This window comes from Xiphophorus couchianus, chromosome 2 (assembly GCF_001444195.1).
Source record: "Xiphophorus couchianus chromosome 2, X_couchianus-1.0, whole genome shotgun sequence".
In the NCBI taxonomy this organism is placed as follows: Eukaryota; Metazoa; Chordata; class Actinopteri; order Cyprinodontiformes; family Poeciliidae; genus Xiphophorus; species Xiphophorus couchianus.
The window spans coordinates 31,027,666-31,047,100 of NC_040229.1; the positions used below are offsets into that span (position 1 = coordinate 31,027,666).

At 40.0% G+C, this 19,435-nt stretch overlaps 2 protein-coding genes across 5 annotated transcripts in view; both read right to left on the minus strand.

Moving 5' to 3' along the window:
• The window catches only part of ap3b2 (adaptor related protein complex 3 subunit beta 2), a 47,989-nt gene extending 44,247 nt beyond the window's left edge, over nt 1-3,742 (minus strand). For all 4 annotated transcript variants that reach the window (XM_028028493.1, XM_028028476.1, XM_028028484.1 and 1 more), the window contains exon 1: nt 3,468-3,742. In XM_028028493.1, coding sequence (XP_027884294.1) covers nt 3,468-3,580 — 113 coding nt within the window. In that variant the 5' untranslated portion in view covers nt 3,581-3,742. The remainder of the gene's footprint in view (nt 1-3,467) is intronic.
• Nucleotides 3,743-4,697: 955 nt separating this feature from the next.
• On the minus strand, nt 4,698-14,385 carry LOC114152208 (WD repeat-containing protein 78-like). Its single transcript, XM_028030021.1, has 17 exons — nt 14,109-14,385; nt 13,812-13,938; nt 12,878-13,038; nt 12,192-12,307; nt 11,619-11,760; nt 11,385-11,524; nt 11,081-11,227; nt 9,800-9,985; nt 8,990-9,144; nt 8,724-8,810; nt 8,478-8,632; nt 7,371-7,531; nt 6,736-6,854; nt 6,126-6,224; nt 5,267-5,493; nt 5,018-5,171; nt 4,698-4,920 (listed from the first exon to the last, which is right to left on the minus strand). Exons 1-17 carry the CDS (start codon nt 14,147-14,149, stop codon nt 4,870-4,872), a joined length of 2,268 nt encoding a protein of 755 aa, XP_027885822.1. The 5' UTR covers nt 14,150-14,385; the 3' UTR covers nt 4,698-4,869.
• Nucleotides 14,386-19,435: the final 5,050 nt, after the last annotated feature.

Here is a 19,435-nt window from a genome sequence, read left to right on the forward strand (position 1 = left end):
GTCTTAAATATGAGTTTTAAAATAACATTGAAATAAGTCATAATTTCTGCTTTCAAAGTCATGATTCTGAACTAAAAAAAGGATAATTATGAGCTACAAAGTAAGGAGGCTAGCTCCAGCATTTTATAATCATGGCGTTGAATCTAACAATTATGAATTTCTATACAATTATTACTTTGAAAGTCAAAATAATGACCTTTTCTTTCACAGTTTAGACTTCAAAAGTCATAAATATAACTTCCTGTTGGGCTTTTTTGTTTCTTTCATGGCAAAAATGGGCTTCCATACAAATGTGCATTTTCTGGAGATTTTCACCTATCTTACAGCAACTCAACAGAGCTCTCATTTTAGCCCTTTAACACTATGACAGAGCTAGAGATGGACCAAATTGACTTATTAAATATAAAAATAAAAAAAGTAAAGTGGAAAAGCACGCCTCCACCATTTTCCAAGTCATCTACTACTTTCAGTATTTGAAGGTCAAGCCACCCGCTCTCACCACTGGGTTTTAAAATAAAAGCTTCAGCCAACTTTATCAACAAAAAACTACATTTACAAGAACATCATTCAAAATGACAAACACTCAAATGACAAACACAAACTGGAAAGAATTAATTAGATTGGAACCCAAGCTCGGAAACTTTTCTAATGACTAATGATCGACAGCGTCAGTAAAAAACTAAACGTAAAGGATCACTACCAGAAACTTCAGCATCCACTCAAAGAGCTCCCTCTGCTGGTGAATTACACAAATAGCACAGAATGCGCATTTGAACCATCCATCCATCCATCCATCCATCCATCCATCCATTTTCTGTTCACCCTTGTCCCTAATGGGGTCGGGAGTTGCCTGTGTTTATCTCCAGCTACGTTCCGGGAGAGAGGCGGGGTTCACCCTGGACAGGTCGCCGGTCTGTCGCAAGCGCATTTGAACTGATGTCGAAAATATCTGAAGTTTGAATTAAGTTTTAGGTCAGAAAACGACTATAAAAAGACATAAGGAGGGATTCAAACTGAGCTATGTGAGAGTTTGCAGAAAATGCAGGAGAGAAGATAGAAATAGAAGATGTAGTGGAATAATAATAAAAAAAAAAAAAACTACCACAAGGAGACAAAAGCAAAATCAATCAACTGAAGGTAGAGGGAATCATTTCATTTGCTTGTTATAGTCCAAAGAGCAATTGGGCTTTTAGTTAAACATCTAATTGAACATTTAATCCAGTAAATTACATGGAAAAATTGGATTTTCAAATCCTTGTCGTAAAAGTCTTTTCTATGAGTCACAACTACAACAAAAACTTAAAAGTGCTTCTCTTAAAAATAAATGATGGTATTTTTTTTGTAAGTAAAAAAGATGCTTCTCGTTTTCTGGAAATATTTTTTCTCGCCAGACTTCATTACATCTCTTCTAAAGCAACAAGTTTAGAGCTACATTTGTTAGGTTTGTGGCCCTCCGCCCACTTTTAAGCTGAAAGCAGGAAATCCACTTTTTTTATTCAGTGGCTTGCAACAGTTACAAAATTCAATGTAAACATACCAACACAAGGTGCACAGTTTCACATAAAGCGGAAGGAAAATGATGGATGGTGTTGACAGCTTTCCATAAAACTAAAATATAAAACTTTCAACTTTTGCATATCCAGAGATTGAAATTATAGCTTCTATAAACATAGCTCAAACTGAGTCAGATTGGACGGAAAGCATCAACGAGCCACCGTCTTTAAATCTCGCAAAAGCTTCTCAGCTGGATTTAGATCTGGACTTTGAGAGAGTCTTTCTAACCACACACATGCCTTGTTTTGTCCCACGTTTGGGAAGGTGTGTTCAGGGTGTTGCGTGCAGTGTTAGTGTTCCACCACACATAGCTTTAGTTGACAAAGATTAGTTTTACTCTTGTTGACCGCAGCGCCTTCTTTAAGTCCGCCGTATCTCTTCAGTAGCTTGTGGCAAACTGCAGGCAGGACAATTTAATTTAAGCTTTACATTTATTATGTTATCATAAAGTCCAGAACTGCTTCATGCACAGCTGTCCTGTCAAGACTTAATACTCTCTTTGCTTTGTCTGTCCATGTGTGTGGAAGGCTGAGTGCCGGTTTTGAGGTTATGGTCTTTGGCCAGTACTCCAGGAGATGCTCAAAGCGTCGGGTATTGTACTAATAATCTAATTCTGCTTTTGCTGAAACGATTAATTAGATTAATCATGATAACTTGGTTATTGAAATTATCACCAACCAATTTAGTAATCAATTAATCATATTAACAACATACTCAGAGAAGTAATCAAGCCAAAACTGTACAAAAATTACATGTATATTTTGCATTTAGATATGTTCTACCCAGAATGCATGAAGTGGCATTTTTGTATTCACCTGAATGAAATTCTTTGGAAAAATAGAAAATCTCCTATGAAGCACTCTTTGCTATCCAATTATCAATCGGTTAAACTTGAAATTAGTCACCAGTTTAGCTCCAAATGATCTGAAAAGGGAACTGAATTGTTTGTTTATTTGTATTTTAATGTATTTCTAACACTGTATTTAAAAATCTTACATGGTTAAATGAAAAATCTGCAGTGTGGAAATTAAAAGAAAAATCGGATTATGCGATTAATCATCGGGCTAATCAGTAATTGATTACGAAAATAATTGCTAGTTGCGGCCCTAATTGGTTGTACTGGACTTTATTCTGCTGCTTTGAAAGTACATGTGGGCTGATGACGAGTGACCGCAACACTTTGCATGCTTCTATTTTTAAAACCATGTAGTATTTACTTCCACTTCAGAGTTACGCGCTACTTTTGTTTTGATCCGAGATCAAATCGAAGCAGAAAATATGTTGAACTTAGAGGATTTTCAAGAGGCGTGAAGACGTTTGCAAGGTATTGCAGATGTCACTGAAGACACGGGATGCGGGGTGAAGTGGTTTTGTGTCGCTTTAAACTCGTTTCCAGCCGCTAAAAAAAAAAAAAAAAAAAAAAAAGCGTGGTGTTCGTGCAGCTCGCCAGGGGTCGAATGTTGAGCTGCTGCCGCTGTCCAGCAGGGGTGGTGCTGAAAAGCCGAGGCCTGAACTCACATCCCCTCTGACGGGCCTCCAGCAACCCCGCCTCGGTAAAACGTAACACTGAATCAAACCAACGCCGACTTCTTTGTTTTAGACGCAGACAAGCGAGGGGACAAAGATTCAAAGAAAACGCCCGGAAACTCGACCGAGCGGCTCAAATCACGGTCACGTTCAGCGGCAGGAGCCGCTCGCTCCTACTCGGGCCTCTGGGTTACAAAACTTCCGTCTGCTGTTTCTTTTTTTGTTTTTTTCCTTTTCTCTCCCTTTTAACTTTAAAGCGCATGTTCTCAAACTGCACATGTACATACTGTCTGTGCCCCCCCCCCCCCCCCCCCACCCCCCGCGGCTTAAGATGAAAGCCCGACAGCCGCTCCAGTAACCCGCGTCAAGCCGAGGAGGCTACGTACCGCTTGTAGTCCGAGGAGAAGATCCCACCGCTCGCCGGATCGTGGCCATATTCAGGCTCCCCGACGCTGGAGGAGCCTCCCTTCTCTTCGTTGAACGCCGAGCTGGAGGACATCTCCGTGGCTTTTCTGCTGATAATGTCCCGGTCGGCCTCACGGAGCGGCGATGGAGAATCAGAGCGCGGAGGGGAAGCAGGATATGCGGCTCTTAAAGGCGCACAGACACCGCTGCTGTCTTCGTGCTGTAGAAGAGGATGATGGGAGGCAGAGGGGGGGGGGTGATGAGGCAATGGTCACGTGGTTTTCACAGATTGTTCCTCTGGATGTAAACATCTTGTGCCCTCTGCCGTCAGGGCCACTAGGTGAAGCAAGTATGCGCCATGGTGATGCGCGGACCTAGATGCAGTTCAAGAGTGTTATAAATTTGTCAGGGCCACTGGGGAAAGAAAGAAAGAAGGAAGGAAGAGTACATTTCTGCCAAAAGCCTCAGAAATTTTGAGATTAATTTTCTAGAGAAAGCGAGGACGTTTCTGAGTTTGGACAGTTCCAAATGTTTTTGAAAAATGTCAGCAATTTTAAAATCTCAGATATTTTCAAGAGAAAACAAGGAAATTTCTGAGTTTGAAAAGTGGAAGGCGTACTGGAAAAACCTTTAAAAAAATGTTAGATTAATTTTGGATACTTTGTCCTAATGTTCTAGAAAAAAAAAAAAAAAACAACTCAAAAATTTTGAGATTCATTTTAGAAGTTTTCAAGGAAAATAAAGGACAATTCTGAGTTTGGAAAGTGGAAGGTTTTCTGAAGACAACTCAAAACTTTTCAGATTAATCTTGAATATTTTGTTCTAATGTTCTAGAAAAAATAAACTCTGAAATTTTCTATTTTAAAAAAGGACATTGCTGAGCTTGAACAGTCAGAAATTGGCTTGAAAAAGCTCAGACATTTTGAGATTAAGCTGAGGAATTGGGAGAAAAAAACTTTGGAAAAAATGTTTTGATTTTCTAAGTTTTTTCTAGCAAATTTGAACTGGATGACTTTATGCCCTGAGATTACATTTGTTGTGAATCTGTGACATAAATCCACTGAATTAAACTGACTTAAGGGTTTGCCTCTCTGGTTTTCACACATAAGCCTTTTTATGCTAAAACTGACCCAACAAATTATTACATTCTCTCGCGTCGTAAGTTTTCCCACTAGTTTGTTGGTTTGCAAATGAAGACATGCAACACTTTGTGAAACTGTTAAATGATATGTTTATTTTGTGCCTTTCTATCTTCAATTTAACATTTGAGAACACAAACCTTTGTAAGTTTTAATAATAATAAAAAAAAAGCCAGTCTTTGAATGACCACAAACTCCACATATTTCAAGTAACAACTAGATTCCGTTCTTACATGGTGGTTCTTCAGTCAACGTACCCGGCGACAGACGCCATGACGTCATCCAGATTTAACACCTGAAACAGAGACATCATCTGTTCCCTATATATTCTTAAACATTTTTGGGGGGGCAGTCTAGACAAAGAGAATGTTTGGAAATGAAAAGTACTTCACCTTTTTTCCTTTCCCGACTCTGAAGTTTTTCAGCTTGTACACAGTCACCTCACCCCGACTGTCCCCAACCAAAACGCTGTCTGAGCCTTTGGCAAACAGTAAGGACGACAGCGTCAAGCCGGGCTCGGCGTGGTGCACCACAGTGGGCAGCATGCTAGACGAAAAGGGTTTGCGTTGTTACTGTTTGGCTGCGAATCGGCTTGAAACAGAACCGAACACACAGCCTAGGAGAACGCCGGAGTGACTCACATGCTTCTGCTGAGGTCCCAGACCTCCACATGCTGCCTGTAGATGGCTGCAAACACCGTGCAGGAGTTTGGGGACCACTTGACGCTGTCCACTATGCTCTGCACTGACGTGAAGCTCATTTTGGGGTTCAGCGTGTCCAGCTTCCACAGCTGAATCGTCCCGTCTGAAGAGCTGCTCAGGAACACGTCTGAATAAAGAGGCGACCACTCGATATGCGTCACTGGGGACTGCAGGAGAGGAACAAGTGAACAACACTGTTTTTCTGTTTATATATATATATATATATATATACACATTTACTGAAAAGGATTAGGCCTGCTGAAAAAAAGAAGAAAAGAATTCTTACTTTGAACTAAAATTTCAGAGTTTAAAGTCAGAATTTTTTAGATTAAAGTCAGAAACTTTTAGATTAAAGTGAAAATTCTAAGATTAAAGTCGGAATTTTTAAAATTAAAGTTACAATTTTGAGATTAAAGTCAGAATTTTTTCAGACTACAGTCAAAAATCTTGAGAATAAAGCCAACATTTTGAGATTAAAGTCAGAATTTTCTAGATTAAAATTGGAATTCTGAGTTTAGTCTCAAATTTTTTACTTTAATCTGAGAATTCTGACTCATAATCCCGTTGCTATTCAGCAAAACTCTACTAACACAAGCAGCCGCTGTAGCTAGTTTTCTGCTTGTAAATAAATGGAATTAAAAAAAAAACCCCATAAATCCTCAAGAGGAAATCCCGGACCAACTGCGTGTACAAAAGTCAGACTTTCAGTCATTTCCGCTCTCTCCTGCTGAATTTTACAGAACAGAAAATGAAGATATTACAACGTATACATTTGAAATAGAGGTCAGTAAAAACGTACAGGGTGTTTACAGTATGTGTCCAGAAAATGATCACTGTTGGACAGAGAGCACTTGTGCAAGCCGCCGTCCCACGTTCCGATCACATAGATCCCAGTGTCCTGCAGCGCCATGTGGAAAAGAGATTAAGATTTTTATTAACATAAAAGTAGGAGACAGACAAATGAACACTGAGCTGTAAGCTGTAATATTCTGCTGATTAAAGAGAGATGGAGTTTGATAAAGAAAGGAAAGTCTGTATTGTTTGGACAAAAATCAGGTATGGATGAATTCAGTGACACAGTTCAATAAATTAAGAAATGTATTACTTGTCAAATGTGTGATAAAAGCTTTAAATAAATACACACTACTTAGTATAATGTGTTAAGCATGAAATCAACATGCATTGGTCCTGTTTTAATGAAGTAATTTCACTTTTTAATATCTAAACACGTGTACTGATGATAACTGCAGACAAAGAGATTAATTTATTTTATGAATTAAATAAAACTTCTCTTGCTTATTCATCAGATTGTAGCACTTTGGGCCCTCGATAATGCTACGGCAGTACAGCAGTGCCTCACGTTTCATGTAAAATATATGATTTTTGCTCATTTTCCTGAGCCAACTTACGTCTGGATGGAAGTCAATGCAAAGAACAGTAGTCTGTGGTAGCAGCACATTTTCAGTCTTCGACTGGCCTCCTCCGATGCTCTGTTTACGACCTTGACTCCTTTTCAAGATCATCAGGTCTGGGAAAACATGCAGGGTTTTTTTGTTGTTGTTTTTTTTTTTTTTTTTTTAAAAACAAAGATATTGATGTTATAATCATTAAAACAGAGCTGGGCTTTATCAGTCAATCTGCATTCCATGAGGTTTTGGTTGTTTTTAAAATATATGTTTTTGCAGGTTTTCATGTAAAAATAGATGATTGTGTTTTACACAATCATCTATGCACATGATATCACCAGTGCAAAAAAGCATCAAAAGAATTGTCATGTTTCCATTCCGATTTGCGCGATTCTGTGGTCAGTGGAAACGCGGTCAGGCACAGCGGGGCAGTTCCTCTCCACAACAGTTGGGGGCAGCGGCGATATATTCTCACACAGCAGAAACAAGACGCTTCCTGCTTGATAGAATTGATTCCATTTAATGCGCTGACTTTTCATAGAAATTAAAGTGTACATTTTAAATGACAAAACAAAGCTCAGATAGTAAAAATTACACTCCCGTTGTGTTGAACCTGTAGTGTGTGTGGGGTTTATTACCTACGCAGTTGAAACCATTGTGCAGGATGAGCCACTTGGTGATCCTGCCATCTCCTGTTACGGACACTAGAACTTCTTCTCGTTCTTCCCCCGATAGCTGCAGCTGTTGTTTGGTCCAGGTGACCTGCCACACCGGTTGCATGTGCCTCTTAGCACAGTCACTATGAAAGAAAACAATCAAAAAAAAATTATTAATAAATAAGCAGCTCTTAACTTTTCACAGCTGACAGTCTGTTAGATTTGGCGTCAAATGATCCAAACTAATTGAAAAACCTGTTCACCTCTTCGCCTGTGGTGGCGCTGCACCAAGAACCACTGAAGGAAACGACATGAAGAAGACACTGAGCACAACGGAACTACTCCACTTTACAACCAAATGTAAAATGGAGTGGCATCAGATTTTAGCGGTTGTAGGATTTCTTTTTCGTCCTTGGTAAAAGACCGAGATCTACTTCTCCCGCTAGCGATAGACTCTTTATTTTGATTGTATTTACCCAGAATGCCCAGTGCTATAGTCCACTTCCTTTGGAGCGGTCTTGAGTCCGTTTGGCACTAAAGTTCACATCAACTGAACTGAAACAGAGGTTTTTAAGTGGACTAGAGTTCGCTTTTTTGGTCCACATGAGAGTTAACACCTCGCTAAATGAACCGGACTTCTTAGGCAAACAAACTCTTGTAATTGCACCGCTCACATACTCCCCCTTGCTCTCTTCTATACTACAGCTGCTTCACCACAGGACAGCCTGCTACGAAGTCTAAAGCTAGTTAGCGTTTCCACCAATGACGGCGGATCAATAGTTTTCCTGTAACGATAAGTGGTTTCTCTGACATTAACACATTTTCCAGTGCATACATGAGTATGATTGACAGCGACAAGACACTCCCCCAGGCTCTGATTGGTTGTTTTTGACGGATATCGATGCATTATTGCAGACCCCAGAAGCAGCGCTGTGAGGTTAATCTTTTCACAGACTATCTGTCTCACGTCATACTGTCACAACATGGTGACAGTTTTAACAAATCTGGAAAAAGCATATTTTTGTTAAAGCTGCATACCGCAGCTTTAACGTTCTCACAGTTTAGCACCCTTGGCAGCGTTGCTCTCACCGGCTGTCGGCGATGCACGCCGTGTGGTCTCCGACCTGAACGTTGTAGATGGCGACGGAGCCGTCGTACATCCCCACGGCCAGATGGCTGGGGTTGCTGGAAGAGAACTCCAGGCACGTCACACTGTTATGGCAGGGAAACACTCGCTCCGACCACTGTGCATAAAACACAAATTTAAGTAATGAGGGGTTGTTGTTTTTTCCCTATTACAGCTGAATTTATTGCTACACAAACAGAGAAACACACCATAAGGTTTTTTAGAGACCAGCAGCAAATGAGACCTGGTTGTGGGTTGACTGAGGACCAGCTTCCGTAGCCTACTGCCAGGATGTCCTTCCAGAGAAGTCGGGGTACATAAGAGTTGTCAACAATGTGTGGCTTTATCTCTTTAAACCATTATGTTCTTCACTTATTTGGGAATTGGTTGAATAAAGACAAGAATCTACACCATGAAATTAAGACAATAGCTGTTGGTGATTTGATTTTCTGTTTTCAAGGTGTGGCTGTGTTACTGGATTCTTTTTGTTCCATGCCATGCTGGTGATGCTGTGTCCTCTGGTCAGGGGGCTGACGAAGGTCCAGAGAGGCTCCAACGTTGGCGTTAAATACTTGTCTTTCTTCTCTCTAATGTGTTCCTCAGAGCCAGGCCTGACCTCGCTGTCCGGGTCTTAAACAGCAAACATAATGACTTTACATACAGCTTCATGCAACACTACACCACACTAATTGCATGCTTAGATGTTCTGCGCAATGTGAATCAAAACAAACAAATTGTCAAACATTTGACAAACAAGCAAAGTATTCATTTGTAACCATATTTCTAACTGGGACGTTGCTAACAGGTTACACAACTTGCTCTACACAAGACTAACGAGAGCACCAATTGAGTTTCCATTACAAATGTGCGCAAAATTTTTTGAAGTTCCGCTAATGTCGAAACAACAAAATTTCCCAATTGCGGCATCGCTACTAAGTAACAAGTTAAAACCACGTGAATAAGTTTGCTCACGGGAAGAGTCACTCAAAAACATGCAGCGCCATCATCCGCCTGCCACTTCTTGGCGTCCTCTTCATCTTTTTCAGCAACATATGACTTGCGTGATGCAAAAAAAAAAAAAAAAAAAAAAAGTGTTTCTAATGAAAAACATGGCTTTCGATACGGAAGAAAAGCCACTTCATCCTTAAACTTTTTGTCAAAAAAAGGTGAGTTTTATTTTCTGAAATTGCCGCGTTTCCATTAAACAAATTGGTTATGGAAATTCCAGTTTGCTCAGTTTTAAGCTCAGTTGAAACACATCTACGTACAGACTGACTGAGCTCACCTTTCAGGACACGCAGCCCTCTGAAGGCAGCCAGCTGAGGCTGAAAAATGTTCAGCACTATCACCCTCTCCATTACCAACGCGCTGTTCATGAAAGCTTCCGACAACAGGATCTTTTCTAAGTCTGGCTCAGTTTTTACCACGAACAGATCTGCGTCCAGCTCTGCCTCCGAGCTGACGTCACTGCCTGTGGAAATGACACATAAAAAAAATAAATAAATCTTTTTCATACACATGGCAAAAACATGCGACTCAAAGCGGAACCCAAAGAAATGACAAATGAACGAGTGGCATGAACGTTCTTTATTAGTATTGTTATAATGGAACAGACTTTCATCTCATTTATTTGGATGTTATGTGCAAGACCAGCACAGTTAATTTCTTGTGAAGGTGGAATAGAAGGCAACATTTGTGGGGTTTTTTAAAATAAAAGTCTGACAGATATGGTTTATGGTTGTGTTTAGAGCATGCGAGTACAATTGTGTAGACAAAAAGAAAAAAAAAAAAGGGGAAAAAGTTTTTACTTTTGAAATGCCGAAATATCCTTGTTTTTTTTTTTTTTTGTTGAAAATTTCTGATTTAACCCCAAAATTTCTGCGTTTTTCTCTTGCAAATTTTCGACTTTAGGAGCTCAATAATTTCCAGGTTTGTTCTAGAAAATGTTTAAGATTAATCTGAAAATTCCTGAGCTTTTTGGCGTACATCTACTCGTTTTTTGTCTTTCTTTCTACAATGACAAAAATCTGCTTCATATGAGATCTGAGAACTATGGAGTGGCCACCAGGGAGTGCTAGGCAGACTTCAGAAAGTTGGAGGAAGGAAGAGGAAAAACATGCAAAAATTTCTAACTATATTTTCAATTATGAATGTTTAATTATACGTCTTTATTGTAACATTGAATCTATTTTCAATCCTAGCAGAATAAGTTAAAATTGTAGAATAAATTATAAAAAAACAACAACTAACATCCAACTCAGTACAATATTTCTATTTCTGATAACTGCACAGTATTTTAATGCCATGATCTTGTACAGGGTATGATAAAGCTTTATATAGAGAGGAGATGATTATGTTCCTTTTGCTGTAATACATAATCATCAAAATGAAGAGAAATATGAGCTCGAGCTACATCCCCGTTCGGGTGCTGAGCGTATTCTCGAGTTTGACTTTTTCAATTGAAACAAATACATTTCATCATTACATTTAGCATATTTTAGAAAAGCAAATGCCTAGGATTAGTAGCACAGCAAGAAGTAAGCCTGATTTTCACTGAAACTGTTACCTGAGTGCCCACTCATGCTTCCTTCTGAACTGTCTTGCTCTTTCCTGGTGCTCATGAGATAATCCACCTGCTCAGTTTCCCGGATTTCCCTAAAGTCATTCGGCATAGAGAATGAATCATATATGTCCCAGATAGTAGCGATTGTGCCTGTAAGCATGGACACAACACATGATTCTTTTTCTTTCTATTACCTTCCAAGGTTATTTTAAGAAAAGTCAAACAAATCTGAAATCAGACATAAGCGGGATAATCAGAACATTTGCGATGTTTTGTGTGTTCGTTTTCCCTGAAAATCAACTCTCACCCTTGTTGACACTGCTGTTCTTTTTGGTCTGGGTGTATTTGCATTTAGACTCCCCAACAAGTGCCTGAGATGATCGCTCTAGATAGTTATCACTGCCCATTTTACCACTGCAAAACTCGGCGTAGACGCGGTTTCTCTGGCTGCAACAGAAGAGCAAAAAGAACAAACAAAAAGGGGAATTTTAGCCTCATACGCTCCACTTCAAGTTCAAGATCTCGCTTCGGATGCGCTCACTTCACCGCGTCTGCGTCCTCAGCATCTTCCGAGATGAGGGTGGGGGACAGGTCCAGCAGCGAGAAGGTGTCCGTCTCGCTGAGGATGATGTCGAATGCCTGAGCCACAGGCTCGCCTGACCTGCCAGGCTTCAGTGGGAATTCTGAAAGTAACGGGAGTATTATTTCCAGAAAACTGCACAACTGCCGAAACACAGAGTTCTGTCAAATCACTTTGAACTGCCTTTTTGCTGAGATGTGCTATATGAATAAACCTGACTTTGACCTTTGCAGACTCTGAAGAAACCCTGCTCTGATTTCCACCAAAGTTGGCACATATTTAGGAAATGTAGTCTGCTGTCAGTTTGAGACATTGTTTATACTTTTTATCACTTGGATTAAAAAAAAAATATAAATAAACACTGATTTCCTATTTATTCATCAGCAAAACTAATATCCAGATTTAACACAGAAACACCAAATCTGACCTCATCTACTTGTCTTGAGGGCAACAACTCAAGTCAAAGAATTTACACTGGGCACTCGTTCAATATGTATAGCAAAAAATAAAAAATAAAATAAAAATTATAGCAACCGCCATAAGCAGCAGCAGCATCAGCGTTGTGCAGAGGAAAACTGTAGTCGGTTATGCTGCTTCTTGAGAGAAACCCAGATTCCACGGGCAAGCTGGCAAATGAGCTGCCAAGCATCCTGAAATTCACACAAACAGAAAGAGTTTAAGTATCTGAATATTTACTCTATTCCAAAAAAAAAAAAAGACCCATAGAAACATTGTTTGAAAGCATGATGTAGTGAACTCCATATGCCATATATCATTTCACATAGAAACATTACGACAGATTCAAAAAGTAGGACCAAATTTGCAAAGTTGAAGTTCATCAGTCACAAAAATCAATCTTTTTTCAAAAGCTTCTCAGCGATCTCAATTTTTCACTTTCAATTTTTGGAGAAATACAGAGAAACCGTCCAAAAAATGAATGTCCATAAATTTCTCTCCATGCATGCTTCGGCCGTGTGGAATGTTCTAGTAGACTTACTGGCAAAAGATGGTTGTGAAAAGCGTCAAATTATTTCTTTGTACTGTGGTGGGCTGTTTCCCTACTGAATATTTGTATATTCCAATAAAAGAGACGGCGACATTGATAAAATTAAACATACATTTTTTTGAAGGCTTTTAAAACATTTTTACCAGGCGTCCCAATAAACATGGAGGGCACGACACGTATACGGCTTATGTGTTTGAATGTCGCCGTCTGGTACCTGGACGAAACCATATCAGAGGGTGTAGAGGACTTGAAAACCAATGATCCGGTTTTGAAAAGGACTTCCTCCAGAGATGGTTTTTGATGTTTGGACTCCGGGTCGTCAGCGACGGCAACCAGGGGCAGAGGAGTAACATCTCTCCCTTGAGAATCAAACACCTGGAGCGAAAGGACGACAAGCCACACACATTTGTAAATATGTAATTGAGTTTTGGAGCAAAGTGTTTGGGTTCATTTCGGGGTGGGGGGATTTTTAATAATTTGAGATTGTTTTTTTAAAGGTCACGAGAACTTTTATTCAAATAATTTAGATTTTTGTTTACAAGTTTGTTCTTTTTTCCTCTCTAATGGCCTTTACAACTACTTCCGTTCTTCAACAAGGTGCAAAAACAACCCGTAAGAATTTGGACCAGATTGAAAAGTTTCACACAAGCTGCAATTCCTTTAACCATATAATTGCACAATTTTCTAAGTTAAAATCACCACTTGTTGGACTATACACCAGTTTTCCTATCTGTTATTAATATTATTATCATCCAGTTTTGGTGACGTTTTGGGAAAAGTAGTACGCTGTTCTCCTGTACCTGGAGCCCATCTGTTTGTTTTAACATCCAACATGCCAACCAATTTAGAGATGGTATTTGACATAGTTTATCATCATTCATCATCTCAAAATAGTTACTATTCTCCTTCAACCTCTGACACCAACAACACATTTTTTTCACACAACTCTTTGGATATTCTCTTTTTTTGGAGTCAGTCTCTGATGTAGCATATGACTGAACAGTCACAAGGGGGTAAAAAAAATGGTATTTTTTATACCATACCATTTTTATGGTAAAATGGTATGGTATATAAATGGTGACAGAAAACAGTGACATTTAACTTGAATGAATGATAAAAATGTAAAGAGAAAAGTTAGGTTTGTGTACCCGAATTCCTTTGCCGCTGTGTTGAAGAGAGGGATCTTTCTGCTGGAATACAAAACCTGAAAACCTCCTTTTTCGCCTTATTTGCTGGTTGTTTTTTAACTCTTTGGATCTATTTATTCCAGATGTGCTAAAAGAAAGCCAAACGAACACAATTTACTTTAAGACAGGACTTGGTTAGCCAATCTAATTGGCTCATGGCTCTTTCATTAGCAACCCTTAGTTTTGGGTGTCTTCAAAGAGAACAATAGTTACAGTATGCAACAATAGTAGTATAGTAAATATCTCTTTGAAACTTACGAACTAAGCAGTACAGATTGCCTTCTATCTCCTTCCTTCATTGTAGGTTAATTTCTGCGATCAACCTCTATCCCGTACGAAGTTGAAGCCCTCCTCAAATGTCTAATAGTTTGGTCTTCCGAGTTTTTTCGGGACTCTTGACCTTACTTAATGTAGTTCTCTGGATTACGTTTGGCCGACTGTCGTTCAAAGTTTTAAACGCTTCTAAAAAATGCTTCAATCTGAGGAGAATCAGTTTGAACTAACTGAATCAAATCTGATCTAACCTCTGTCTCCATAGCAACTGCAACATTCTCGCTACAGTGTCAGTTAATGGATTTCTCTTTAACAAGTAAAAGAAGAAGAAGGAGAAAAAAACTACGAATATTAGACCTACCACTAATAATAACAATAACGTGCTCTAACGTTCATTTGTATTTTTAAAAGCCCATTTTCCAGACCATCACACAGCCTGCATTCATGTCTCCTGTGTCCACGACTGACTCATCTTCTCTGTTTTAAATTAGCGCCCTCTGCTGGGCAAGACGAGAGCGCTGCTGTTTATAGTCTTCGTCCTATTTCTTTTGCCGGTAAACTCCCGCACGTTTTGGACTGGTTTTAACTGAGTCATAATATGTGGTGCAGCTGTCCTGTTTCGGGTGCTTAAATTTCCCACAGAAGCAAACGCACCTCCTTGGAGAGCCTCAAGTTGATGAGTTTCACCTGAGGGCGTGACGTTCAAAACAATGACACAGTGGGAACTTTAGAGCATATACAGTTTGGTACGTTGGAACAAAACCAACAGGAGAAAGTGACACCTTTATAAATAAACTGAATAGATAATCTTTCTCTAGGCTGGCTGCACGATGAGCCACTAGATTAAATTGTTGGAGAAACCAGATGAGAAGATGCTTTCCGGAGGACTAAGCAGTCAGAAGACCAGGTGAGCTGACTGACATCTATTTTTTTTAGGCGTCTGACAATAAGAAACTTAATGATATCTTTGTTTTTAGTTGTTTTTCGCAGTAAAAGTTAAATGCTACCACACCCAGACCAAAAGGCAGATGTTCATATTTACCGAACACCCCCAAATATCTGCATGAAATGGTTTGTTCCTGCTTCAGCGCACGTGTTCGTGTTGAGTAGCAGTCAATCGGTAGAAGACGGAAACAACAGGGACAACTATGTTGCCAAGAATGGTAATAAATCCAGATTTTCATACAAAGAAAAAAAAAAAAGGAAAGACAGGGCGTCAGCTTTTAACCCAGCTTTTCTCCGAGAGGTCTGTAAACTATAGTGTGTGATTATCAACATGTTAGCTTAGCTACAGGCCCCTGTTAGCTTCCATTTCACCTGCATAATATCGGTGGAGGAAAAATGTTTAGCAAGATATTCATATATTTAACTTGACCCATACTTAAATGATTCAGTCAATCAGTCGGCTCCCTGTCCCGCTAAAAAAAAGAGGTGAGCAACACTGCCAGTAAGCATGGCGGCAGAAAGTCTATGGGGAATCTCTCTTTCTCTCTTGCTATTTTTACCATTGCACAACAAAACTAAACTATTCAACATTGAGAGAAGTTAGACTTTATTGCAGACTCGAAGTCCAAATGACATAAAAGAATAAATACAATAGAATAAAAAAATGCAAAAAAGGCATTCATACCAATGTTTCCAAAATACGGACCAGTATTTTACCTTAGTCAGCAGCACGATAATTTTAATACTAGACTTGTTTAATTGGAAAATAAATTAATACATGTGCTTTCTTAAAACAGCCATCAAAGAGCTGACATTGCTGGCATAGATGAGGGCAAATCCATAACACATCAATCGTGTTAATGTACAATATGTACTGTTTTATGTAAGTAATGTGAAAGCTGAGTACATTTAAAGCTACAGTAGGCAACTTAAAAAAAAAGAAGTAATTTTTGTATATGACAAAACTGACAATATAACATGAAGAAATTGAGCCCCTCTGCTTCCTTCCTGCAGGTCCTACTGTCATCTGCAGAGATGCACCGCTCCATGTCAGAAACAACCAATCAGAGCCAGGAGGAGGGGCTTGGTCTTGTCAATCAGCCTCATCTATGCCTAAGACGTTTTATGTCATCTCACAGATAAGGCAAGAACTTCATACAGGCAACATAGGTGATTAAATATCAACACAATGACTTAGTAATTATGCTTGAATGTTTTGCAATGGAAACAAGACAAAATTACTGAAATATTGATTGAACAAAAGGGAGGATTCATACTTTTGGAAACTGTTCTTTAACCAAATAAACTGAAAATAAATAAATATACACAATAACATCAGTAAAAAAAGAGATTAGTAGAGGGCAACTAGAGTAGTAGTTATGAGAATTAAGTCAAAAGAAACAAGGAAAATAGGCCACAAAATGAGTTAAATTGTTTGACCCATAAGATATCTGTACCTGGACTAAAACAGCTGGATTATTCCCATTTATTTATTTATAATATTCAATGGACTACTTGCTGATGTAGTTGGTCCTCTAGTTTTTTGGGGTTTTCTTTTTGAGTTCTTCATCCACTACATAAAAAAAAAAAATAAAAAAAAGTTTAAAACTGTAATAAACGCCTTCAAAACCGGGATTTGTGGATTTTGTAGTTGCTGGGCAATATGGTTTTGACAACTTTCACCATCCTGTTTTGCAGGTCATGCATAATTTCTTCTGTCCACCACACTGGGGTACTTTGCATGACTCCACAAGGACTAAAGAGGCTTGGTTGGCCTGGATGTAATCGCGAGGGGGTGGAGCCAAAAGTATGGCGCTCAGAGTGCTGGAGGCTCCATAGAGCATCATGGGTAGCGCCTGTGGCTGAGAAGGGACCAGGACCGGTACTGCAGAGGGTCTGGGTGGGATGGACAAGGGCACAGAGGGTGTAAGGATCGATGCACCGCTCAACTTGCTCTGGCTCTTCCATATCTAACCTGCAAAAAAAAAAAATCAAGGTAAATATGTGATTCATAAGCAACACCATAAAACTTCAAATGTATGAATCATCAACACACATTGTGTAAAGTTAGTTAAAATATTCAGCTGATAAATACACTTAAGTTTACATATTGTAATCAAGTATCCACAATTGTGAATAGGCCTGTCACGATTACAAATTTTGCTGGATGATAAATTGTCCCAGAGATTATTGCAACAAATTGTCAATTTGAAACCATTTTAAACCTGTGTGATGATTCTAATGCTATATTAATACATGAACATTTAACACAGGAACTGAGACATTTTAAATGTCCAAAATAAACAAAACAAGTGCAACAATAAGTAAAATGTATTATGAAGTTTTTGTAATCAAAATCATATATATATATATATAATCAGCTTGGACAGGGAAAACGGGCCAAAGCAGCAGGTAGTGCAAACAGTGTCAAACATTGGCAGCATTTCTTAAGATGCAAGCTCTTCAAAGATATTAAAGTGGAGCATCTCTTAAATGACTGTCCAAATGGAGATGATCAAGCTCATTTTAAGTTACCACGCGATTAATTGCTTTATTGCTTATTGTGACAGGCTTACTTATGAAAGGAAGGACTGAACCACTCACCTCCACTTCTGGCCATGCCTTTTCCCAGCCTCGGTATTGAACCAGAGGTCGTTCTGGAACTGGAAGAGTCGGAGCAGCTGGCATTGGTTCTTCTGTCGACGCTCTGTGATGGAGCTTCAGCTTCAGCATTACGGTTTTCCTGTAGTTTGCAGCCGCCTTCTCAGTGTTTCAGTCGCTGAAACACAGAAAAGTCAGGGAAACAAACCAGGGGTTTGTGCAGATGCTCCCAGTACTTATGCCAGCAAGATGCCATTTGAGTCGGTGTGTCTGGTTGTCCACCCTGAGAAGACTCTTGACTGCTAGCCGATGTTATGTTTCCTGAGGTGGTGAGCCACATAGAGACAGGCACCTCAGACTCTTCAAGGAGATTTTCTGCAGAAGAAAGACAAAATATATCCAACACATTGCTCAAGATGTGAAAATGTTAAAACAGGTACTGCGTTAAACCTTAGCAAGAAAAATAGGACCTGAAAAAAAATTTGTTAAAAGCTGCTTCCTGCCTCACTTTTTCACAATACGGATACCTCAGCTTCTCCGTCAACAAGGTGTAACTGTTGGTCATGTCACACACCTGCCTGCCGTAGGTGCTGAAGTCTTTCTTCTCGTCGTGGCCCTGCTGCAGCAGCCTCTGCACCTTGCTCATGCAGACGCCGTTGACCCGGTCGTTCAGGAGAGTGACCATGCCCTTGTCCACAGCCCACTTTCCACACAGTATGGCAGGAAACATGCTTCTGACAGCCGGAGCCAGGTTCATCAGGATCTTGGGACTGTGCGCCAGCCAGATGTAGTGCTGCTCACGACAACCACCCACGTCTTCGGTGTCGCCGTGCGGCTCGCTCGCCACCCGCCTCACCTTTTCGCAGTACGGACACCTCAGCTTCTCCGTCAACAGGGTGTAGCTGTTGGTCATGCCACACACCTGCCTGGCCGAAGCCTTTCTTCTCCAGGAATTCGCCTGGTGGTGCGGGGCAGTTGGAGTTTGGGCAGCGGATCTTAGCTTGCATCACACCAATCGGGTGCCAGACGAAGACTGGAGTGGTGAAAAATGACGTCATGCTTGGCAGCCCTCCTTTGACAAACGTCGGAGGTGGAGGTGGGTGGAACTCCATCTTGTTCTTCAGGAGTTTCCTCTCCTCTGATGTTTTTGTACGACAACGTTTTGTCAAACAGGTCGTACAGCTCGTCATTTTTCAACCACTTGATGTTGGGGACAGTTATACCGGGAGCTTGTCCAGATGGAGTCAGATGCTCCCAGTACTTCTGCCAGCCCTCCAGCAAGACTCCGTCAGCTTCAGAAGCAGAGGTGTCCGGTGGTCTGCCCTGAGAGTCCTGGCTGCCAGCTGGTGCGCTCTCTGCCCAGGTGGTGAGCTGGGTGGACACTGGCACCTCGGACTCCCCAACTTTACACTGTATTTAGCCAGAAGTTTTGAATATTTTGTCATCAATAAGAAAACGCAAACTTAAAAACAATGTGCATGATAATTACCAGCAGCAGCCAACAGCTCAGCATCACTGGCATAGTCTGACTGAAAATCACACATGGCAGCCTCAGTTGTCTTTCCCTTCTCCACATCAGTCCTTGTCCACACAAAGTTCTGCACCAACTAAAGTAAAGTAAACATAGATTTTTTTTTATTTTTTATTGAAGGTGTGCTGCATTTAAATGACACGCATCATATATTTTTTTCCTTAACATTATTATAAAAATATTGTATTCAGAGTGAAAACATCTACGTTACCTCCAAGCGCTTGTCCAGATGGAA